Below are 25,385 nucleotides of genomic sequence, written 5' to 3' on the forward strand. Positions count from 1 at the left end.
TGCAAGCATCCAAGTTGGTTCCCAACCAAATAAGTCACGCATCCATTTCATGGGAGAACAAATAATTTGACAAAAGCTAGGCCCAAACAGATAACTGTTTTTTTTTTTTAAATATAAAATAAAAAATAAAAAAAGTACAATGTTTTTATTATTTAAAAAAATAATTATACAAATGTAGAGAGAGATTAAAAATAAAATATTAAAAATAAAAATTAGTTTTAAAACATACATATAATCATATAAAACATGTTAAAAATATTTTAAGTTTTTAAACAAATTTTTATTATATAAAAAAACGAAAAACAATTTTCAAAAACTGATTTTTGAAAACACTTTCAAAATTGAGCATTTAGCCCTACATACCCCAACGCGAATTATGCAAGGAATGAAATCAAACCCAAAATTAACCCAAAACCAACATAGTGATTAGAAAGCGAAAAACATAGGAGTTGCCCATATGTCTAAGTAGGAACTTAAGGATGTGTTGGAAAGAAGATTGCCCACAAATTTCACCCATTTCATTATTATGGGCTTTTTTGCTTGGCGTCGAAGCATATTTGGCTTTAGGTAAAAGACAAAGTAGTTACGATGACTTCATATTCCACTTGCAGGATATCGTGGCTCCAAGCCTCTTACTACGTAGCATTGCTCGTCACCTTCTTCCCTACTCTCTCTCTCTAAGATTCTTAATAACGTGTTTGGCATGCAATCTTCCTAAACTGCACAAAACACTCCTAGTTTTCCAGGTTAACTGCTAAAAGAACTTCCCCCCTTCTTTTTTGGTGTAAAAGCTTTGAAAGAGTTAACTGAATCAACCTTATATAAAGGATTGCTTGTATGGTTAAATCAATTCAATCACCAGCTAGCTTCCTTGTTCTCCATATTCCTCACAACCCCATCTTCACATCCTTCATTATTGTTGATATAGTTGATGCCCATAAGGAACCTTCAACTTCTTCATTTATTATCACTTGTTTTGTTCCTGCACTCCCATCTCTTATCTTCCATTTGGTTATTCTTTCATTCTTCTATATATACCTGGTTCAGAGTCTCTCAGTTGCCATCCAAGTATCAGAAAATGAAGCGGTTTTTCGTGGTTGCTCTCTCATTGGTTTTGGTTGTTGGGATTGTTGAGAGTTTTGATTTCCATCAGAAAGAGTTGGAGACTGAAGAAAGTTTGTGGAATTTGTATGAGAGGTGGAGGAGCCATCACACTGTGTCTAGGAGTCTGGATGAGAAGCACAAGCGCTTTAATGTGTTCAAGGAGAATGTGAATTTTGTCCATGAGTTCAACAAGAAGGATGAGCCTTACAAGTTGAAACTCAACAAGTTTGCAGACATGACTAACCATGAGTTCAGAAGCACTTATGCCGGCTCAAAGGTGAACCACCACAGGATGTTCCGAGGGAGCCAACATGCAGCTGGGAGCTTCATGTATGAGAAGGTAAAGAGTGTCCCACCATCTGTTGATTGGAGGAAGAAAGGTGCTGTCACACCCATCAAGGATCAAGGCCAATGCGGTAAGAGATTTTGCCAATTTGACTGATCATTTTCAAGTGTTATGCAGATACACAGTTTTTTTCGTGCTTGTGTGTGCCTGTTCTGAGTCTAATTGTTGTTGATGGTGTTACAGGTAGTTGCTGGGCATTTTCAACGGTTGTGGCGGTTGAAGGAATCAACCATATTAAAACAAACAAACTAGTTTCTTTGTCTGAGCAAGAGTTGGTGGACTGTGACACTTCAGAAAACCAGGGATGCAATGGAGGCCTAATGGGATATGCCTTTGAATTCATCAAAGAAAAAGGGGGTATAACAACAGAGCAGAGCTACCCTTACACAGCTGAAGATGGAACTTGTGATGTGTCAAAGGTACATGGTTAGCAACGTTTGGTTTCATTTAAATTAGGTGTCTTCTAATAATGTTCAGTGAATATGAAGTGAAGATTATGACGATGAAATTCAATGGTTTTACAGGTGAATTCGCCAGTAGTGTCTATTGATGGCCATGAAACCGTACCTCCTAACAATGAGGACGCTTTGCTAAAAGCAGCTGCAAACCAACCGATATCCGTTGCCATAGATGCTGGGGGTTCTGCCTTCCAGTTCTACTCTGAGGTATACTCCTGTCATCCTGACTCATCTACAATCTGCATGAAAAACCTAGCATGCAGATTCCAAACCTATCTACATGGCTTCTAATGATTGTGGAAAACAACAAAATAAAACTGTAATCATAAACAAAAATCTACATATGTTTAGTAGAATCTCAGTTTAGCTTGACTAGTTCCTAAGAATCATTTTCTCGTATTTGAAAACCTAGACACTCAATATAACAACTCGGATTAGAATATCAGTTTAGCTTGACTTGTTCCTCAGAATCATTTTCTCATGTTTGAAAACCTAAACACTCAAAATAACAACTGGGATTGTCCCTGAATTTGGTGTTGTTATATACAGGGGGTGTTTGCAGGAAGATGTGGTACAGACCTAGATCATGGGGTGGCAATTGTGGGCTATGGAACAACTCTTGATGGGACCAAATACTGGATTGTGAAGAACTCATGGGGAACTGATTGGGGAGAGAACGGTTATATCAGGATGAAGCGAGGCATCTCTGCTAAGGAAGGACTCTGCGGTATAGCAGTGGAAGCTTCATATCCCATCAAGAACTCCTCAACAAACCCTGTGGGAGCTCCATCCTCTCTCAAGGATGAGCTCTAAGCGACATTCACAGTGAACTATAGCTTTTTTCAGCCTTCGCAGATATTTTGTGTTAGAGTTGCATGCAGCAGTCCTCATGGTAACATGACCAAATAAACTTTGTCTGACAGATTTATAATAGCATCGTTATTTTAATGTATCTGCTAAGATGTGTTTCACGTATCAGAATGAAATAAAGTGCTCGATTTTACTCTTTTGTTTTACGTATGTTTTAGCAACATGAAAGGTTGTGTATTGGCCTAAGGAAGAATCGACTAACTACTACATAATTATACTTTAACTAGTCTTCCATATGAGTTTCTAGCTCATGCTTCAGTTTAACAGGTTGCTAGATGTTATATGATTCCTGGAAGCATGAGGTACTGCTTGAATTTTGTAAGAACATACCATTGATCATTTGCAAGGTTGGTAGATACTGATATCTAATTACCACAAACAAAAATCGCACCATTCTTCCCTGCAGTTCTAATATTCATAGCCATGAGAAGTTTTGGAAGTTATCATACCAGTAAGTCCTAAAGTAAACATCAAATGATCACAAACACAAAGAACATTGCCCACTATGTTAAATTGCCCCTTTCCAGTTGTTGTCAACACAACCCCAGAAATAGAGAGCATGAAATGGATTTTCAGTGCGGTATCATGAACATATGCTATAAAGGGTATATGATTTCAACAACTACCCATTGGCTATTATATTCTTGCTCAATTGTAATGATCGATCAGACAAAAGCTCAACATATCATAGAAGCATTTTATTACTAAAATGTTTCAAAGACAATCTAGGATGGAGTAGTTCTTAATTATTAATTCTGAAGTACCAAGCAAGAAGCCCAAACATAGTGGAAGCTTCATCCATATGACAAATCAGATTGTTTCTAGAACGTGCTTCAATCATAGGTTCCCTTAAGATTTAATAACTAGACTAGAGTAGTTTGTAATTATTGATTCGGAACTAAGAAGCAAGAACCCCAAACAGAGGTAGAAGTTCCAAACATAAAATTCTATATAATTCATCAACCATAGCATCTGATGGGGTCAGTGCAGCCCTTTTCAGCAGACTGGCGTAAGCCTTTACCTCCACCCTTTTCCAGATATTGCTGATGGTACTCCTCTGCTCTGTAAAACCTCTTTGCTGGAAGAATTTCAGTGACAATGTTCTTATCATTCAACTCCTTCTGCTTAGCTTCCAATGATTCACGAGCTAAACGAGCCTGGGCCTCATTGTAGTAGTATATCCCCGATCGGTACTGTGTGCCCACATCAGCACCCTGACACAAATGCACCATAAACAATTTAAAGGTCCCTTAGTCCCTTGTCCATCATGACATATCTTTTGTTCCGGTTGCTTGGGGACTGGGGACGACCAGAAATGAGACCAAAAACATTCTTAGTTATAGAGCCATACCCTACTAAAAACCTGAAATCTCAGGAACACTTTGGCCAGCATGAATTAAGTCCGAAGCATTTTGATCCAAAGGGAAGTGTTCTGATGTTATTTGGGAAGCAACTTTCAACAGAAAATCAATCAAAATGCATATTTACCATAGCAACTCTTTAAACAGAGTCATCAAGTACCAGACATAATGGCAAGAGTCTTTAACTCAAGAAAGCATGATCCTAAAACTCAAAATCCATTGGAAACCAATATGTTGGCAAAACTGCAATCAACAGAGATCTCTCGCTCATCAATCTTAAATTCTCAACAGATTTTCCAACAACCAAACAGTTAAAACCAAACCCTTTTCTTTAATCAAGAAAATACAAACACCCTTTTATGCATATTGCACAGGGAAAAAAAAAGGCAAAAAGGAGGGTGGAAAACGAGAAAATTAGGAATGTACCAAAAAGCTGAAGGAGGAAAAGGAGGGTACCTGGCGATTGAGGCTGGTGGGATCGTGCCGAGACCAGAAGAGAGAGAGGAGGTTGGAGTAGGGGCACACATCGGGGTCGAACTGGACCCGAACCACCTCCACATGGTTGGTGGTTCCGGTGCAGACGAGCTTATAGGTTGGGTCAGGGACGTGGCCCTGAGAGAACCCCACCTCCGTCTTCACCACCCCAACAAGTCGCTGAAACGCAAGCTCCACCCCCCAGAAGCACCCTGCTCCGAATTGAGCCAACTCCAGACCCGGGTGGTCTGGGCGATCCGGATCCCGTTCCAGAGCCGGGTTAGTGCTGTTGGCCGCCATTGATAGTGAGAAAATGTTAGAAAAAGCTGTGGGGGCTCTTATAGAGAAGCCACAACATTGAAAGTGAATGAATCTTAGCTATAATCCAGTCCAGACACAGAGATCTTGTTTCTTTGCACGGAGATGGAGATTGGTGGGTTCTAATATCTTGTTTTTCTTTCCCAACATGGAGATAGAGATTGGTGGATTCAAATGCCTCCTCACACGTGAGAAATAATATGAAATTAGGATTCCGCAAAACAAATCGAGGCATGCGAAAAAAGGAAAAGCATAGAAAATATGCTCCTCTTAGCACAAAGTTAATCAACGTTCTTCTTCCAAGATACAACGAAAATAATAATAATAATAATTTTAATTTCATGAACCATGTATCACAAGTTGCTCATAAAAAAAAAAAAAAAAATTAAAGATGTATTATCACATAAAATTCAAAGTTATCTCTTTTTATAACTCTTTAATTTATTTAATATAATAAAAATAGAAGAAAAATGGAGAACGCGATTCTATTACATCATAACTCCATTTTCTCTTCAAATAACTCACTCACTACAACAACGTTCACAATAATTAAGAATTAATAATAAAAATTAAGATAATAAAATATAAAATTAAAATAACATAAATATAATAACTATAAATTTTAATTTAAATATAACAACCCCCACATAAATTAAAGGGATAATTGTGTTTTCAACTCATATAGGGTTCATAATTAAGATAAGGTCCTCCAACCACCCATAACTGATAATAAGGATATGAGATAATAATTGATAAAAATACTCACTTGACTCATTTTTGTCTTTATTCTACTACTTGCCACTATTCTTTCTTATTTAATTATTTTTGGATTTTTCATTATTTTTTAAAACTCTTTGATAAATAATTAAAAAATTAACATTATTTTTTATTTTTAAATTATAAAACAAAAATATATTAATGATTCAAAGACTATTTTGGAAAATACTTTCTAAAAAAATATTAATTTAAATAAATAAAAATTATCTTTTACATTTATTTTTATCTTTTACATTTTAAAAGTAAATAATTTAATGATTAAAATACCATTTAAAATAAAAATATTCACTATTTTAATTTTTTTATACTAAAAAGTATTTTAAAGTTTTTATACTAAAGTCAATTTTTAAAAAATTTAATATAAGGTTAATGTAGAAAATATAAAAATAATTAAAAATAAGAGAAAAATATAAATGAAAGGGTAATATAAATTTAAAATAAAAAATGAAAATTAAACTAAAAGATAAATACAAAAAGATAAAAAATATTTGGATGAAAAATCCCAAAATTTTTATCATTGCTTATAATAAGAGCAAAAAGATTCAATATCTTTAAAAATGAAAAACAAAAAAACATTATTGCTTTTTATTTGATATAAAATAGAAATATAGATGGGAAGAAAAAGAAAAAAAAAAGTTAGAAATGAGTAATATTTAATAAGGAATAAAAGGGAAAAAAAACACAAAAAATTGAAATTCACACTCACTTGTGCCTATATAAGGATTAAGGGTATTTTAGGGATTAATGAAAGACAATATCTTCATTTTAATTTTCATAATTTGTTTGGATCTTGGGCTTAAATATGCATGATATATGAACCAAACGTTAATTTTTGGGCACAGCTGGGCCCAAAACACAATTCTCCCTAAATTAAAATTTAGTATCGTAAAATAGCCAAATTACTATGTAATAAGGGTAGGTGTTTTCTTGTATTTTGAAGTATATAAGGAATTCATTGTTTTGCTTCATTACACGTCTTAGGATCATCTTCAACTAAGTATGTGAAAAAGTCAATACCAAAATTCTTTTCAATTCTCTCTTTTACTTCTTCTAAGTTCAAAATTTTCTTGATTTTCGAAGTTTAAAATTGAAGTAGTTTTTACAACAAAGCTAGAATTTTTTCTTCATAATTTAACGAATATCCAATAAATACGCAATTTATAGCTTTTGGACCTAATTTTCTCCTTTTATTTATTGGAATATTTGCTTTAGCTAAACCCCCCACACTTTAAAATATTTTAAATTAGGTATCCAATTTTTCCAAATTTCATATGGTGTTTTTTTTTTAACATTTATAAGGAATTCTATTAAGAACGTGACAAACAAAGTATAAGGCTTCACCCCATAAATTATTTGGTAAACTTGAACTAGTCAATATAACATTTACCATATCTAACAAATTTCTATTTTTTTTCTCTCTACAACTCCGTTAGATTGAGGTGAATAAGGTGTAGTAATCCCATGTTGATCACAAAAATCAGACATTTCTTTTGATATATATTGACCCCTCCATCTAACCTTTAAGTTTTAATTTTATTTTCAACCAAAGTTTATATATTTTGAATTTATAATATAATTCATTATTAGAGTTAATAAGATAAATATAACAATATTTAGAATAATCATCAATAAATGTAATAAAATATCTTATAACGGGTAATAATATTGTTCACGGTGAATTAATTCTAATAATTTAATTTCTCTTTTAACAAACTTAAATGATTTTTCTAGGTTGTGTATCTTGTATCCAAACTTCACATTTTGTCTTAGCATTAATTTCAAACTTTGGAATAAGATCTAAAGTTGTCAGCCAAAATTTCATTTGTTGTTGCCAAAATCTTAAAATTTTGGCCAAGAGAACTTCTTTAGACTACAAGATCCAATTTCTATAGAAGTCATATTCATAAGGAACTTAAGTTTAAAGAAAACCATGTATTTTCTCTTAAAATGTTGGAGATAATATCAAATTAGGATTCAACAAAAGAAAAGTTATTAGAATATACTCAAAATTCTTAAAAATTGTGACATGATAATAATAAATCAAAAAGTGTATCAATAAGAAAATGATAAAGATTGTGAAAAGCTTTATTGAGGTACATTGATGCGTTCTCCTAAAAGAAAATACATCATTAAAATATTGCAAAAAATTTAATTCCGCAAACCAAATGTCATATGTTGCTCATCAAAATAAAAAAGTAAAGATGTATTTTTATCATAAAATTCTACTCTGTAAAACTTAGAGTTCTTTCTATAGAAAGAGAGATTTTCTTGATTTTAACATAAGTTATTTTTACAATAAAATTCTACTCTTTGTAAAACTTAGAGTTCTGTCTGTAGAGAGAGAGATAGAGATTTTTTTTTGACTTTGACATATGTTCATTACTCAATTTTAATTATGCATATGTTCAATTTAAGATAAATAATCAATTCTAAATTTAGGCTAACCAATTAATCCCCCTATGAACGTACTTTTCGGAGAAAATTGTGTTTCTAGTAAATGAAAACGGCGTCGTTTGTTTAAGTGTTGAAGACGAGGATGGGTTGTTATTTATAAGTTATATTACTTATTAGGCATGTAATGTAATCAAGCGGGGATGAGCTGGGCCTGGCCCTCTAGGCTTGGACTTCATATGGGCTCCAGGCTGCCAAGCCCGACCTAAGGCCCATGGTCTGGGTTGGGCTTACGAAAGCCGTTGTCTATTTGTACGAGTCACGAGTCGCGAACCATTGAATTGGAGTGGTGTTATCCATCGTCTGTACTAATTTCTTTCAAAATGGGGAGCTAATGTAGAAGCCACTTGAAAGAAGGACCCATGGTGGAGCTAGCTGCCCATGACACGTCTATGCTTTTCACAACTTCAACAATTTCCCTGTCATAAAGATTGGGGGCATGCCCACCCCCAATCTTTTTTAATCATGGTCATAGTTTTACCACCATCAACCTTGAAGTGAGCGGTGACTCAATTAGATCCCCAACCCCACCCGTCAATGAAACACCATCAATGCACACTCATAAAACAATGTTTTCAAAAGCGGATCGGATGGATTGATTAGACCAGTAACAATTCCAATTTGATGCACTAAATTGGGTTGTTTTTGCTTTGGGTCGATATGAGATCGTATAAATTGACGTTCAATGGCCAAACCAGATGAATCGACCAATTCTTAAGGAAAGTGAGACTCATTCTTTACTAGATATTGTCCTATTTAAGGACATAGTAGGTTTATGTCATCAAGAAAAGGTAAACCCTTCTCTACATTCACTTTTCAGATGATGTGAGACGCTATAATCCAACTTTTTAATTGGTATGTTTAATTAGATATTTGTATATCACAAATATTTCACGATCTTTCCATATAGGATCAATAATTTATTAGAAATTAAAGAGACTTTTGCTTTGCACTAGGGATAGGCTCAACCGAACTATGCATCACTTTTTGTACAATATACACATATAAAAATACAAATGTGTTTTTCAAATTGTTATCATATCAAACCATTAAATATTGTGCAATTATTTACATTGACATTTATTTTTATAATAACTATTCAATATGAAAATAGTATAAATTAATTAATATAATAATTTTTAAAATTTTAAAATAATAAAATATCTAAACATATAAATAAAATTAAATATTATAATTATTTTTCATCTCAAATATATCTTCAAACTTAAATATTATACATGTTTTATTAATAAAATTTAATACATTTATATTTATATTCATGATATAATTTGATATATCAAATATAAAAAATAAAATATTATTAAAAAATTTTAATTACATATTTTTAAATTTATATAATATATAAATTATATTTATGTCATCTTTGATTCAACCGCGATTCAACCATCAGCATGACTATTGAATCATGAATTAGTAACTTATTCGATTTAGTGACCGATTACCCAATTTTAAATTTATGAAAATCGATGGATTCAAAATGGATCAAGATAGTAGGAGAGCCGAAACCCAATTTATATATATATACATAAAATTGATATGGTATCAGAGTGAATTCCAAGTTTTAATGGGTTAATGGATCAATACAAATAACATCTACAGATTCAATATCCAACCTTTTATTTAGTATAAAATTAAATTAAATTTGATGGTATAGTATCATTACCATAAACCTTTTCAAGACACAAAAACACAGCCCCAGTACTAAGGCAATCATCATAGTCTCTTCTAGTGGGAAGGTAAGGGCACAAAATCATAGGATCTCTTTTGAATTACCAGTGGGGGATATGCAGGTGCAGGTTGCCTTTTAAAAAAGGGGCCCTTTCCGCCAGGAAGAAGCTGAAGGCATGATGTTGCATGCCTCTTTCCAGGAACATTTCTGACCCTTTGGACTAAAAGAATATGTGGTATTTTTAAAGCCAAATGCACTCTTTGAAATCCCACCACCTGTGGATCAAAGTAGGAGAATGAAGGCCTCCATTGTCCCCCACCACCATCACTGCTCTGCTCCGCTTTGGAAACAGAGCACTGCCTTTTTCCTCCAAAACAGAAACATGCAGCAACTACAATGACTTTAATTGATGTTTTCTTGGGGGAAAGGCATAATTCATTTGCGGTATACTTAACCTCAGTTTAATTAATTAAGAGTTCATGTGGCAAGATCTCTACGAAAAACAATTTTTTTTTTTTTTTTTTTTTTGTTTAAATTCAACTCGGCATTCACCAAATAAGGAGGTTAACTCATATTTTCTTCATAGAAGGCGTGTCAAGTATTCATAGCCAGCCAAGAGAATGGGACATGTGACAACGTCCTTTGGGAATTGTCAAGCTATAACAAAATCAAATCATAATCAAGGGACCCTCAATACTTGGATTCAGAGGGAAAAAACTAGAAGAAAAATGAAAAAAAAATTAACCTTTTTTATATATTTATTTATTTATTTAAATATTTTTTTTTCTTTCTTGCAATCAAAGGAAAAGTAAAGTAACTTGAATACAAAAGTATAACATTGCTCCTCATTTCCTTAGTAAAAAATTAATAGTAAACAAGTCACTATCAAAAGAAGCTTAAGCTACAATCTATTTCGTGACCATTTTTGTATGTGTTTATAGAATGCTAGTAATGAAAAACACATGCAGTGTTCAAAATCTTGCGAATACTCAGTTTCAAAGCTTATAGTCTGACTAGTATTTTGATTAAGAAGTGACGAATTGTAGGAATGAGAGAGGCAATTACAAAATGAACTAAGTAACTTGCATTCCCACTAAAAGGAAAGTTGTAGGTTGACAGACAACGACTCGACTGACTTACCCTACTTCCTTACTCTTTCACTCACCAACCTTTAAAACAGGGGTCCCACACTAGACAACAACAAGAGAAAAAGCCAAAGGACACTTCACTTCATTTACAAACAACCAGTAACCCAACGCAATTCTTTGATGAATAAGCAAGAACCGCATGCGTACTAACAATTACTCCTCACAGTCTAAAGCTTCCAAGTCCATGGCGGTGATCCAGGGTCTGTCTTGGCTCCTCTTCCCTTTTCCTCTTAGGCAAGGACAAGGAAGACATGGCTTTGGCTGACACCACCTTCCTTACAAGTAGCTTCCACCTTGCATCCTCACCCTTTTTCACTTGTTGTGCTTTCAATTTGAATTGCCTGTCAAATCCACAAAAACCAAAATGATCAATTCGAAGGCATATTCATAAATAAGAAAAGGGTGGAGGAAAATGGTATCTTAGAAAAGGCCATAGGTTGATGGAACTTGGGACCCACTCTCTTGATATTTATAAATACACGAGTTAGAGGTGAGAACTTGTAACATCATCTTTTTCACGGTAGGCCACAAGCAACCATGACTCTTTCAGAGGATATTTCTTATCAAGATAATACCGATGAGATTTTTTTTTCCTGATAGTTCTGAAGTATATGAGATGATGGTTAAAATGACAAACTACCAAACACTTGGACTATAAAACAAACTCATAAATCTTTTTCAAACCAATATGAGATGCATTAAAGGATGGATTCTCTCATTTGAGCCACAAGTTAAAGAGGGTCATTCAATGGGTTGGATTCATTGAATCATCGTAAGCCTTAGTCTATTCACATTTGTAATCACCTATTGATGTGAATGACCAGATTTTGGCTGATATATGATTTGTGATATTGACTCTTTCTGCCAGTCTTGTCTATGGGGGCTGCGAGCGTGGGTCCAATCGAATGGATGAGAATTGAGAACCAATGAAGCATGACTTAAAGATGCAGGGGACCGTGTCCTTTATGGAGTAAGAAAATGAAATAAAATGAAATGAAGCTATGGACCACTGTTTTTACCTGCAAAGAGGAACTCTGCACAAATCGGTTTGGTCACAGATGGAGGAGTGAAGGCGGAGGAGCTGCCACATGCGCTTGCACCGAGAGCAACCTCCATTGACCCTCTTCTTGCAGGTCCCGAAGTGTTTAATTAGCATCTGCAGACCATGACACGTTGAAAACTTCCCACATGGCCCCTTCTTAGTTGTAGGCTCCAGATGGTAGGGCCCAACGCTCGTGCACCCTTCTGTGCATATATGCTCCAAACATTCCATCGCCTCGCTCAGCTGCAGATACAAACACCTTTCCTCCCTACGCCGCCTACTTCGCTTCTTCCTCTGTTTTACGTTAATTATTAAAGCAAAAGTGAATATTTTCCCATATTTTTAAGGGAATCCAAATAGAGGGATAAAAGGACTCTGTTGCGGTGGCCTTACCGATTCAGATTCTTCCATGAACTGCATAATCTCGAGCTCGAGATGGGGGTCGTGATCTTGCAAAAACATCCAACCCTCAGTCTTCTCCACTGTCTTGAAATGATCCGAGATCAACCTCATGCACTTAATGTAGAGATCTGGGGCATCGCAGAGCCTCGCGAGCTGAAGCACGTCCACTACATTGTCGTTTGTCAGCCGCTTAGCCAATCCTTTGGTGCATCTCTGCTTCAGCTGTGGGACCAAAAACACATGCGACAGAGCCAGCAGATGAATTCCATACGTCTCCATTTCATCGTCTGTACACCTGCAGACCAGGGGTTTTTTTAATCAATTAACACCTCGATTAAGCTAATCCCGATCCAAATCCTTCCACTAATACAGGGCAAATACTCTAATTTATGAAAACCGAAAACCGACCACTGAACCGTGGGGCTCTCGATGCGCCACGTGTGATAGATTGTAGGCGGACGGCTAGCATCCTTGGACGCTTTTTATTTTTAATTAATATTGAATAACTTTTTTCTTTTCCCAAAAGTGTATGAAGAACGCAAGTGAAGAATATCTAATTCTGGTCCACCGCTCAGATCGGGCAAAAGAGCCAATCGTTGGACCAGTGGCGGCCAAGATTTCAGCAAGTCAGAAATTAAAAATGGAGTGCGGATGGCAACTGACCACGACGAATAGAGGAACCGAACGAACGCCAAAACGGCGTCGCAGGGAACGCCGAGGATCGGAATGATCTTCTCCGATCGCCGATACTTCCGTGGCCGATCCAGAATATTCTCCAGTACCGGTGAAACCGAAGCCTTCAATTCCAAAGAAAAAAAAACCAATACCAAAACAACAAATATAAGAAAAACAATCAAAACTCATCGAAAAGATTCAGAAAACCAAAAAAAAAAAAAAAAACACCCTAAGTTCAAGAAAGAAGAAGAAAAAAGGCAAAATCCAATTGAACGTTACCAAGACGGAAGCGTTAGCCGGAATGCGAAGTCCGCCAGACGTGACGATATAAACGTCCGGCTCACGAATTGCACCGGAGATTTGATCGCAGTCAGAGGCGAGTTCCATATGTTCGTACATGTCACCGGAAAAGTTAAACGGCGGCGATGCTGTGGTGGTGGTGGTGGTGCTAATTTCTTTCCTCAGAGAGAAACGTGTCGTTCCAGAACGTGCGAGGGGAATGAGGTTGCTCCCGATTTTATAGGCGCGACGACAGAAATGCGAAGCGCTTCTCATATCCCCAAGTGCTCTACCAGGTGCGTGAACCACACTGCCCGATATTTTCACGGCTAGATATCTAAAGTTGGAGCTTATTTATTTAACTACATTAGTTTGACCATTTCCTTTTTCAAACCTCTTACACAATCTTCCTTATTTAATTATGCACATGGATGAAATGAAAAGCAACACTAATGTCTAGCACGTTACAAAACTTAAGAGCATGTTTCACATTGTGATTTCAAAATATTTTTCAAATAAAAGAAAAATTTTAAAAATAAAAATAATAATATAAAAAGATCAGAAAAAGTAAATAAAATAAAATCGATCTCTCAATTATCTACAATTTTTTTATAAATTTTATTTATTTATTTTTTAATTATTAAAAAATGATTTCAAATCTAATCAACACATCAATTATTGATTTTTAAAAATAAATTAAAAGTAAAAAGTGTAACGAACCAAATGAAAAAAGGTATTTTCAAGCATTCAAAAATACTTTTAATTTCTTTAGAATTACAGTCCACATCAAGTGAAAAAAGCTTTTCATGGTAGCTTACGGGCGCGTGGGTAACACAAAAATGAGTTGTGCAGCAACTAGGAATCCAAATTTAACCCATGTTTATTGGGTGTCCATTTTAGGGGGAGGTGGATGAGTTTAGAAGGTGAGGTGGAAAGGATAAGCCACCTCGTCAGCTGGGGGCAAGGCCGAGTTGAAATAAACGGCTCTTGGGGCCAAGAAGCGCCGGTTCACCAGGTCTGACGGGTCACTCGTTCTGATCCGTTTCATCCCTACTTGTTCCTTTGTTTAGTGACATGGCGACACCTAGTGTCCCATGTGGCATAAAGCGAATCACCGCTAAACGAAGCTGGATTGATCAATGACTGGTTGACACGTATGAAAAAAGAAGAATGTGGGCCCACGACCCTTTTGGCGTGATCAAGGCTCCGGTGGTGCGCCGCGAGAAACTACTAGAAAATGCGAGAAAGTAGGTGTTTTGTTTGGTTAGAATGGATTGGGGTGAGTGTGATTAAAGAAGTGAAGTTGGTTGGGATATGAAAAAGGTTAGTGGATTATTCTGATTAATTTTTAATTCAACTTGGAAGTGGTCCCCTTTCTTCAAAGAAGCTTATCCAAAGGTAGCTTTTTCAGTGTGTTTATTTTATTTATTTTATTATTTTAAAAAGATAAAAATGAAAACAGGATTATCGCACTCTGAGTATGTGAGTTAATTACATGTATCCATAGCTAAAAGGAAATGCAAAAGCGAGAGAGAATCAACACGTACAAGTCTCCCATTAAAGGGATTTCATCTCATTGTCCTCTTATCCAAGAGACTACCTAATTGATGGTTTTATCCATTTTGGGCGACTCTCGAAGTCCATAGTAGGTAGGATGTAGGATGGTAAATTCGCAACTCTCTCTAATAAATAAATTAATATCTTGGTCCATAACGATTAATGAAAATAAATAAATAAATAAAAAACAGAAAATCACATGGACCAACATCACTCATCTAAAAATATCTCGATATGACCCAAACCCACTTACTTACATTCAACCAAACATCTCTACTCTTGAAATTATTTCAAAAGCTAAGTGTGCAACATGAGTTATCAAAAGTGAGTATAAAACTAGGATATAACACCGCATAGTCTTTCCCTAACCCTCATGCCATTCAAATTTAGCCTAGTTGATTTTTTGATAACATCCCTTATGCTTGCATCTAATTATGAATATAAATTTGTAGACCCGAATTCTTGACATTCATCCCCACTCGACTGGGCTTTCTATTTATAAAAAATATTTTTTTTTTTGTAAAAAGTTTGGAGTCATCATTTATTTTTTTAAGGGAAAACAAAATAATTTCTTATTTTGGAAAAATTTATCCTCGAAAACTCGAGTTTAAGTCCAAAGGTCAAGTTACACTACAATAATGGTAGCACCTCTAAGCCCTATACCTACCGTTTCTATCAAACGAATAAAAGGAATTATGATAATTAATTAATTAATCATTAATAACAAGATTAAATACATAAATCAATATACACAAAAATAATCATGAAATCAAATTATAAGAATGTACAAGATAAATGACATGAAAATTATGCATATTGATTTATTAAATAAATTGAAAGAGAGGTTTAATGATTTCAAAGATCAAACATATTTTCAAGAAATTTCAAAAAAGGTTTGTTCACATTAAAAAGAATTTTGAATTAATTATTTAAACTAGTTTATTTAAAAAAAAAGTTTCAATTTATTTTTAATAATTGATTTGATTCAATCTTATTTGTATTCAATTATTATTCCCAAGAAATTTATTTATACCTCTTACTGTTAAAAGAGTTTATCAAGAACAATAAAAAAAATGAGTTTATAAGAAAATGATTTTTATTTACATAAAAGAATGAATTTTTGTAATTTTATTTAATTATTTCATTTTAAATTTTATTTAAGAAAAAGGGATTTTTACAAATTATTTAGAAAAAAAATATTTTTTTTACAAATTTATCTACAAAAGATATTTCTTTATTTTCAAAACCCTTAAAATCCAATCCAATTTTATTAATACAAAAAAAAATATTAATAAGAAAATGATTTTCTAAAAAATTATTTTAAAAAAATGTTTCAATCCTCTCTTTTATTTACAAAAAATTATTTATTATTTGATTTTATTAAAAAAATCTTATCTTTGTTTGATTTTAAAAAAAGGTTTATAACATTAGGACTTGAAAAAAAAATATAAACAATGTTAAAAAAAGGAAGATGTCAATTCAATTTTATTTAAGAAAAGTCCATTTACAAATTTATTTATGGAAAAAAAAAGGTCTCTTACAAATTTTCTTTAAAAAGATGATTTTTCAAAATTTTAGTTTAAATAAGGAAATTTGTTTAACTTTTATTAAGAAAAGAAATTTGCCTTTTATTTTAAAAAAGAAGATTTTTTTCATACGTTTATCTAAAAATAAAATTTAATTTATCTTTTATTCCAAAATAAAGACCTTTTCACAATTACAAAAAAAAAAAAAAAATCAAACAATTTTTAAAAGTTTTTTTAATTATTTACAAAATATCTTGCAATCCTTTTTTATTGACAAAAACCAATTTTTATTTAATTTAGAAAATATTTTTTAAGAAATATATTTCAATTTATGTTTTTAAAAAACTCTCAAATTTATATAGAAAAGCTTTACAATTTATTTTAAAAAAAGTTGTCCCCCTTTTATTCTAAAAAAAGAAAAAGAAAAAGAAATTATTATTTGAAATTTGTTATAAAAAATTAAGAGGAAAAAAAGTTCAAATTTATTATAAAAAAAAAAGTGATATCATATTCTAAAAAGAAAATCTCAATTTATTAAAAAGGGAAATTCGATTTTATTAAAAAAAAATATTTTTCCTTTTCAATTTTATTCTAATTTTTTTTTCTTAATTTTATTTTATTTTTTAAAAAAAAAACTGTTTTTCAATTTTTATTTCAAAGAGTTTTATTTTTCTTTTCTTTTTAAAAAAAGTTTCTATATGATTTTAAGAAAATTATTTTTATTTATTAATAAAAAAATCTTTAAACAAATCTAGATTATTCAACAAACGTTTCTTTAAAAGGACTAAATTTTTATCCCAAAAAGAATTTCGGTTCATTAAAGGCAAGAAAAACAAAATAAAATATTTTTCAAATTAAAACATTATCGCAGGATTATTCCACCAGCGGAAAAATAAAATATAAATAAATAAACTACATTTTTCATTAACAAATAATAAATAAACAAAGGCTAACAAAACATATTAAATATGGTTAACAAATAAAACAAAACAAAAATAAATTAATAAATAACAAATTAAACAGATATGTACAATAAAAATCTGAACATTAATAATCCATTGACATATGTGTAAGGTAATACCATTCTTTCTCTACCTCTTTTTGCCTACAATGCAAAGCCAAGATACCAGCAAGCCTAATCAACAACAAAAAGGCAAAGGGTTAAAGGTATTATAAAGCCCAAGATAATATCCAATAGCAAGCCCAAGCAAAAATCAAAAGAAAATAAATTGAAGCCTAACAACCCAAACCAAATAGCAATAAGCTCAAAATTACACCAAACTTAACCCAAAGCCCAATCTCTTAAACTAAAACCAATAATCACAAGCTTATGAGCCAAAACGTAAAATACAAGAAACCAAAATTTTCAAACAATGTATTGTGAAAATCAAAAGGAAAAAAAGGAAAAGAAAACTTACCCATTTGTGTTTCGGGAAGGCATGATTGACAATGAGAAAGCATTTGTAGATGACAACAAAGTTAGCCATGGGTGGCAGTGAGCTGAAAAAAAAAAAGAAATAAAGTGAAATAAAATAAAATAAATATAATTAAGAAAAATAGAGTGAGATGGAAAGAGGTAGAAAGAGGAAGAAAAATAAAGAAAGGGAAAGGTAGAGGATTGGCGTATGTTAGAGTAGGATGACAACGATAGATGGTCAGCGTGGAGACGTTGTGTTGAGGCCTTGCGTCCCAATGATCCACGTAGCTGCCAAGTGGATGCACGCTTTCAACCAAGATTGAGTTCTGGTTCAATTGTCCCTGCAAAAGATGTCCGAACAGGGTGTCCGGACACACCCTCCGATGGTTTTGTCAGCCATGGTTCTAGAGATTAAGCAGTTGGTCTTTTTCTAGGTATAACAAGCTTACCTTCCTCCTTGTGTGAAGGTCCATATATATAGTGACAGAAACTCTGCCTTCCTCTTTAATGGTGGGAAGACTTTTTGGTTTATTATGATGCCTCTAGGTGGTGGCAAGGCCATCATCACCCTACGGGTGGCTGTTAGAGATCGTGGGAGGCGACGTGGCTATCAGAGATCGTGGGAGGTGATTTGCCATCATTCCTGTCCTTTCGCTCTGCAAGTGGCGGAACGTGGGTTGTGGCAGGCTGTCGGAATGACGTAGTAAGACTTGCTCACTTTAGTCAATGATCCGGACAACATATCCGGATAGGATATGCTATAGTTCGGATGTGATGTTTGCGAGTGTCGTGTGCTTCTCCTTGAGGAAGTCCGGATAGGGAAGCACGCCACGTGTCCCTCTTTGGGGAGTCTAGATGAAGTCGCTCCGGACAGCGAGGCGCGCCACGTGTTATCAGGGGAAGGGGTCCCTACAATGCCCCCCTTTTAACTTGCAGATTTTGCCCGAGCAGAATAGGCGGGTTAAAAATGATTGTTTTTGAAACTGAGGTTACTTTTTGTGCTCATTGGGCCACGTGGTGCGCTGAGGCGAAGAGGAACAAGAGCATTTATGATGAGCCGCCGTCTCTGGGATTTCCCAGGCAATGTGTCTTTTCAATAATGGCGCGGCTGAGCGGTTAGAATACCGAGGGGCTGTCTTTCGTTTTAAATAGCAGACCGAGTCCTTCACTCTTGCATTTTTTTCTTCTGCATTTTCTGTCGGTAGTGTTTTCTCTTCAGCCTTCTGCGTATCTTCGTTTGTGAGTGAGGTTCTAAGGTTTTCTGCTAGCAATACCCGTATCATGACGGTGACTACATCGCGGACTTCATCTCCATTTTCCCATTTTACACTCGGTATGTTCTCTATTCCTGTTTTCTCCTCGTTGTGTTTGCTTTGTGGTTGTTTCTGGCTTGTTAGGCAAGCTACTTGCAACTGGGAGTCGGTATTGGTTTCTAGGGCTTTTTCAGGGGGTTTTGATCGTGTTTTGGGTGCGTTAGGGTTTTTGTTGCCCCCCTACGCCCTTTGTGGGCTACCGATTCTTGTTTGTGCTAGAGCCAAGGGTTGGGATGGGTATGTTGGTGATATTTAGGTTTTCTGGGCGTTTTTGCTGTTTAGAGTTGTTGAGGCCTGGTCTTTGTTTTTTACTGTTGGCATTCTGCCATGCAGGTTCCGTTTCAACCCCATTCTCAAAAATGTTTGCGAACAAGGACGCTGCTTCGTCTAGCGTGGCCGGGCAGAGCGGCAAAGAAGCGTCTGGAGAGGTCCATGCGAAAAAATCCGTGGACAAGCTGAACGTGAGGGAGTTCTATGAACGCTTCTGCATCCCGAATGGCGTGTCCGTTCAGCTTGTGGACGGAGAGGCTGTATCGACTGAAAAATCTACAGACAACTCTATCTTCTTTACCAAGGAACAATTCAATGCTGGGCTCCGATTCCCCCTTCCATCGCTGTTCAGAGAATTTCTCCATTTCACCCAGATTCCCCCAGCCTACATCCATCCTAACATAGTCCGGGTGCTGATGAGGTGTAACATTCTAAGTATGCTGTTACCTGGACCTTTCATTGTTGGAGGTCCTTTTCATCTACTCCATCAAGAAGGGGAAAAATGACATCTTTAGCCTGGCTGCCCACTTGTCTTCTCTCCACTTGGTGACTGATTTTCCACACTCGACGAAGGGAGGAGCCAAGGGGCATGTATTAGTCCGAGGTGTCTGGGCTGGGCTATCAGAGCATCCGGAGAGACCGTTTTCCCTAAATCGTTCGCTAGTGCTTCCGAGTAAGGCAGTTTATGGGGTTTGTCCGGCGTTCGTCTATTGTGCTTCTTATTTTGGGGTTATCAGATGGCTAATATCTTTGGTTGCTGATAATACAGGTATGGACAAGAGGGGTCGCGTAGTCGAGTGGGTGGAAAAAACGTCCTTCGATCGATTGAACAAGCTATTTGAGATTACTGCCGCTGAGAGGCATCATCAGACGCTGCTTACTGCACGAAACTTGCTGGCCTTTGTCCGGGAGCCCCAGGTGTACGTCATCAATATTCTCCCTAGGAAGTTGCCAAAAAAGGTAGTGCCTGGGGAGCATTTCGTTTTCAAAGATCTCCCATTCTACAAGGAGGTGCGCAAGGTAGACGCCCAGGCACGTCGAGCACGTCTCACCGAACGGGAGGAAAGAAGGCAAGAGAGGACTTTGCGGAAGGCCCCTGGTGATAAACGCTCCGTGCCCTCTCCTCCTGCTGGCGCCCCAGCGGGAAAGAAGAAGAAGGTTCCCATAAAGGGAAAAACAATAAAACCTCCAACTCCCACAAAGGGAGTAGTAATAAAATCGCCAGCTCCCACAAAGGGAATAGTAGTAAGTTCTCCAACTCCTGTGAAGGGAATAATAATAAGATCTCCAGTTTCCTCCGGCTTGCCCTCTGTTTCAAGCGGTTCCGGACATCTCGTGGGTCTAAACGGATCGGGGCCTTCAATGCCAGCGGCTGAACGGATGGCTCTTCTGGTTGAGGAAGCAACCTCAGTGTATCAGCCTGGCTCTTCCCTTCCGGACGCGGGTGTGGCCAGGGCCTCTTGTGCTGAAACGTTGCCTCCTATGGCGCCTCCAATGGAAGAAACGGGGGTTGAAAAGCAGGGTTTGCCCCTTTGTGAGTCGAGCTCCCTTACCCTTGTACCGGTGAAGGGGCCAGCTACGAGGAGGTCTCGTCCGGCCCGCGATTTAAAGTCTGGCATCAGCGGGCGACTTTAGGATATTCTTCTGGAAACCATCGAAGCCAGCTGCTCATCCGCCCAGGAGGATCATCCGGAGGAGAGTGAGACGGAGATGGCGGAAGAGAACCCAACCGACCCGATGTTGGTCCCGGATGAGGGTTTGCCCGAAAAGATCCAGCCGGCCATGAATGATGGGGGCCCGGAGCCGGGGGAGGAGTCACACCCTAGTGCCTTGTCAGGGGGGAGTCCCGTTGATGAGGCAGTTTGCACCTCCACTAGCCCTTTCAGCTATGCGGAGTTGGGAGAGATGTTGAAACAGATTCCATCCTGCTCAGATGTTGCTGCGCCTTTAGCGAAAATGTTTGAAGCGGCGGAAATGGTATATCTTATCCTCCTTTGATTTTTCTTGCCATACTGGTGTGCTTTTTACATGGCTTGCAATTTGAACTTCTTGTTGTGAGTTTTTCTGCAGCTGGTGAGAGGTATTCGCGGCATGGTTCGTCAACAATATCTTTTTATAGACCTGCTGCAGATTTCCGATTACATGAAGGCCTTCGTCTCCCAGCGCATGAGCGATGAAGAGGAATTGCGCTCGAGATTGGAGCAGGCCGAAGCTAGCTTATCCGCTGTCCGAAGAGCCTCTGAAGAGAGTGCTGAAGCCTTGAAGAGGTCCCAGGATGACAACGAGGCTCTCCAGATAGAGCTAGCAGAGGTGAAGAGCCGGGAGGAAGCTACAGACGCCCGCCTGTACGAGGCGGAAAACGAGACGGCCCAGCTGAGGGGGGAAGTGAGACAACTCTGGACAGAAGTGTCAATTGAGAAAAAACAGAAAGAGGATTTGCAGTTGCGCTTATCAGCGCAAAAAGAAGAGTTGGAGGCTGAGTTTGCTACGGAAAAGGAGGAACTTGAGACGAAATACTAGAAGCAGGTAGACGAGATGTATCTCTTTGGCTACCGTTGCTGCATGAAGAAGCATGGCATCAAACGGGACGTCCCTTCGATTTCCCCAGGCGAGGAAGAAAATTTACGTCGCAAGCCCTCCCAATGAGAGCTTTTCTTTTTGTAACTTTTACTGCTATTTCTCTCTGTATTAGTAGTCCGGAGAACCTTTTTTGTATACAATTTTCACAAGTATTAATAAAACATACTCATTCACATTGTACTTTGTATCTTTCTTTCATTGGTAATACTGCTTTAGATTGGATATATTCCATGGTCGGAGCAATGGGGTTCTGTCTAGCTTCTATAGATGATAGGCTCCACTTTCACTTGTCTTGACCACTATATAGGGGTCTTCTCAATTGGCTTGAAACTTTCCTGCTCCTGCCTCAGCAGTGTTTTCGAAAACCTTCCTAAGGACCAGCGTTCCACTTTTGAAACTTCTGGGTCTTGCCTTGCGATTGTAGTGAGCGACTGCCCTTTGTTGATAGTTTGCCATCCGGATGGATGCGGTCTCTCTTACTTCGTCTGCCCAGTCCAAGTTTCTTCCTAACTCCACATTTGCATCATCCTGCCTTCCTACCTCGGTCCGGATAGTGGGTAGCCCTATTTCAGTAGGAATGACTGCATCCATATCGTATGCGAGGGCGAAAGGAGTGTTTCCTATCGGACATGTGGGTGTGATTCGATAAGCTCACAGGACGCCGGGTAGCTCCTCCACCCACTTTCCTTTGGCTTGCTCGAGCCTATTCTTTAAGGCAGTTATTAGGGTCTTGTTTGTGGCCTCTACTTGCCCATTACTTTGAGGATAACGTGGTGTGGAGTATGAATTCCGGATGTTTAGTTCCGAACAAAAATTCCGGAAAGCGATGCTATCAAACTGTGGACTGTTGTCGGCTATAATGGTTTGGGGGATTTTGAAGCGGCAGATGATGTTATTCCATACGAACTTGGTGACATCTTTGTCTTTGATGCTAGCGTATGCTTCAGCTTCCACCCATTTACTGAAGTAATCCGTGGCGACGAGCAGAAATTTCTTCTAGGCAGCTGCGGCTGGTAGGGGTCCTACTATGTCCATGCCCCACTGCGCGAAGGGCCAGGGGCCTGAAATTGGCTTCAACGTCTCCGACGGCACATGTGGTATGAGGACATGCTTTTGACATTTGTCACATTCTTTGACATAGGCTGTCGCATCCTTTTTCATCGTGGGCCAGTAATACCCTTGCGAATGGGCCCTGTGCGCCAGAGATCAACCTCCGAAATGGTTCCCACATACCCCCTCATGCAACTCAGCTAAAACGTATAAGGCCTCTGAGTGGTTTAGGCACCTGAGATAGAGACTTGTAAAGGACCGCTTGTACAAGTGCCCCCCGATCATGGTGAAACGGGCAGCTTGCACCCGGATCTTGTGTGCCTGCTTGGGCTCTTCGGGCAGAGTGCCTGTCCGGAGGTACCTTATAATGTCTTCCGTCCACTCTTGGCCGTCTGCTTGGCTTGCCTCAATGATATTGCAAGTGGAGGCTTTCACGACGGAAGGGTTGGTTTGCACATGTATAGGCAATAATATGACTTCTTTGATGGGGAGGGAAGCAGCTATGCCTGCCAGGGCGTCGGCACGTCCATTTTCAGTTCGTTTAATTTTTTCGATTGTCCATTCGGTGAACCGTTGTAAGGTGTCCCTTACTTTAGTCAGATATCGCGCCATGCGCGCATTTTTAGCTTCGTATTCCTTCTGGACGTGCCTTACCACGAGTTGGGAATCACTATAGACCCAGAGCCTGGAGACGGATAGAGCCATGGCGAGGTCCAATCCGGATAGGATGGCCTCATACTCCGCTTCATTGTTAGAGGTGGGGAACCCCAGTCGGATGGCTTGCTCCAGATGTTTTCCTGTTGGGGATTGCAATAGGAGTCCTACTCCGGATCCTGATGACCGGGAGGCCCCATCGACCCGCAAAGTCCACCACTCTTTTTCACTTGGTTCCTTGCACTGAATAGGCTTTCGGGAGTATTCCAGCACGAAATCAGCCATCAATTGGCCTTTCATGGATAACCTGGGTTGGAACTCGATTCCATATTCGCTCAACTCTATGGTCCATTGAAGCATTCTTCTGGTTAAGTCCAGTTTGTGCAGGATGTTGCGAAGGGGTTGGTCAGTTAGCACGACCACCGGGTGGGCTTGGAAGTAGGGGTGGAGCTTCTGGGCTGCACTTCGAAGAGCCAAGGCTGTTAGCTCCATCTTTGAATACCTAGTTTTTACGTCCGCCAACACTCTGCTAACATAGTAAATAGGTTTCTGCTCCTTGGGCGAGGGGCAACGGAATAGAACAACGCTAATTGCCCACTCCGATACAACCAGATACATATACAATTTTTCTTCAGGAAGGGGGCTACTCAGGATGGGCGGTTGCATGAGGCAATGTTTAATTTTTTCAAAAGCGCTCTGACAACTGTTTGTCCATCCGCTCGCTCCACCTTTTCGAATTACCAAGAAGAAGGGTCGTAGTTCATCAGTGAAACGGGCTATAAAGCGTCCTAGTGCGACGAGCTTGCCTGTGAGGAGCTGTAATTCCTTTTTGCTCTTGGGGGGTGGTGTTTCCATGACTGCCTTCACTTGATCTGGGCTAACTTCTATCCCCTTTTGGCTGACCATAAATCTCAGGAATTTTTCAGCACTTACGCCAAAGGCGCATTTAGAAGGATTCAACTTCATGTCATACTTCCTTAAGAGGTGGAAGACTTCTTGCAAGTGGAGGACATGTTCCTCTCAGGTTTTGCTTTTAACCACGATATCGTCAATATATACCTCTATTGTGCGGCTGACCAGAGGTTTGAAGATCTTCGTCATTAGTCTCTGATAAGTGGCGCCAACGTTTTTGAGTCCGAATGACATGACTTTGTAGCAGTAAAGACCGTGTGGCGTTATGAAGGCTATTTTTTCTTCGTCAGCCGAGGACATGGGGATTTGGTGGTATCCGGAGAAAGCATCCAAGAAGGAGAGCATCCCTTGCCCAGCAGTGGAATCCACAATCTGATCTATCTGTGGCAAAGGGAAACTGTCTTTTGGGCATGCATTATTGAGGTTGGTGTAATCGACGCACACCCGCCATTTGCCTTTCTTTTTGGGTACCACCACTACATTTGCCAATCAGTCTGGGTACTCCACCTCTCTGATGAATCCGGCTTCCAGCAACTTGTCAACCTCATCCCGGATAATCTTTTGTCTGTTCGGGTGAAAACGTCTAACCCTCTATCAGACGAGTTTTTCTGTTGGCAAGATGTTAAGCTTATGGGAGACGATGGAGAGGTGAATTCCCTTCATATCAGAATGCGCCCATGCGAAAACGTCATGGATTTGTCAGAGGGCGTC

General features: G+C 37.7%; 4 protein-coding genes across 4 annotated transcripts; 1 reads left to right on the forward strand and 3 right to left on the reverse strand.

The window, feature by feature from the left end:
* Window positions 1–838: 838 nt before the first annotated feature.
* Window positions 839–2,924, forward strand: LOC100250141 (vignain). The gene is made up of 4 exons (XM_002278287.4): window positions 839–1,520; window positions 1,634–1,869; window positions 1,975–2,115; window positions 2,458–2,924. The coding sequence occupies exons 1-4, from the start codon at window positions 932–934 to the stop codon at window positions 2,719–2,721; spliced, it is 1,230 nt and encodes a 409-aa protein (XP_002278323.2). The 5' UTR covers window positions 839–931; the 3' UTR covers window positions 2,722–2,924.
* Window positions 2,925–3,450: 526 nt separating this feature from the next.
* LOC100255310 (peptide methionine sulfoxide reductase) lies at window positions 3,451–5,327 on the reverse strand. The gene is made up of 2 exons (XM_002278222.5): window positions 4,596–5,327; window positions 3,451–3,992 (listed from the first exon to the last, which is right to left on the reverse strand). Exons 1-2 carry the CDS (start codon window positions 4,911–4,913, stop codon window positions 3,738–3,740), a joined length of 573 nt encoding a protein of 190 aa, XP_002278258.1. The 5' UTR covers window positions 4,914–5,327; the 3' UTR covers window positions 3,451–3,737.
* A 5,583-nt stretch (window positions 5,328–10,910) lies between these two features.
* On the reverse strand, window positions 10,911–13,663 carry LOC100260390 (BTB/POZ and TAZ domain-containing protein 1). Its single transcript, XM_002278156.5, has 5 exons — window positions 13,396–13,663; window positions 13,105–13,238; window positions 12,433–12,736; window positions 12,017–12,333; window positions 10,911–11,338 (listed from the first exon to the last, which is right to left on the reverse strand). Exons 1-5 carry the CDS (start codon window positions 13,513–13,515, stop codon window positions 11,158–11,160), a joined length of 1,056 nt encoding a protein of 351 aa, XP_002278192.3. The 5' UTR covers window positions 13,516–13,663; the 3' UTR covers window positions 10,911–11,157.
* A 9,391-nt stretch (window positions 13,664–23,054) lies between these two features.
* On the reverse strand, window positions 23,055–24,728 carry LOC104882379 (uncharacterized). Its single transcript, XM_010665523.2, has 2 exons — window positions 23,344–24,728; window positions 23,055–23,250 (listed from the first exon to the last, which is right to left on the reverse strand). The coding sequence occupies exons 1-2, from the start codon at window positions 24,726–24,728 to the stop codon at window positions 23,055–23,057; spliced, it is 1,581 nt and encodes a 526-aa protein (XP_010663825.2).
* Between the last annotated feature and the right edge of the window lie 657 nt (window positions 24,729–25,385).

Source organism: Vitis vinifera, chromosome 17 (assembly GCF_030704535.1).
Source record: "Vitis vinifera cultivar Pinot Noir 40024 chromosome 17, ASM3070453v1".
Taxonomy (NCBI): domain Eukaryota; kingdom Viridiplantae; phylum Streptophyta; class Magnoliopsida; order Vitales; family Vitaceae; genus Vitis; species Vitis vinifera.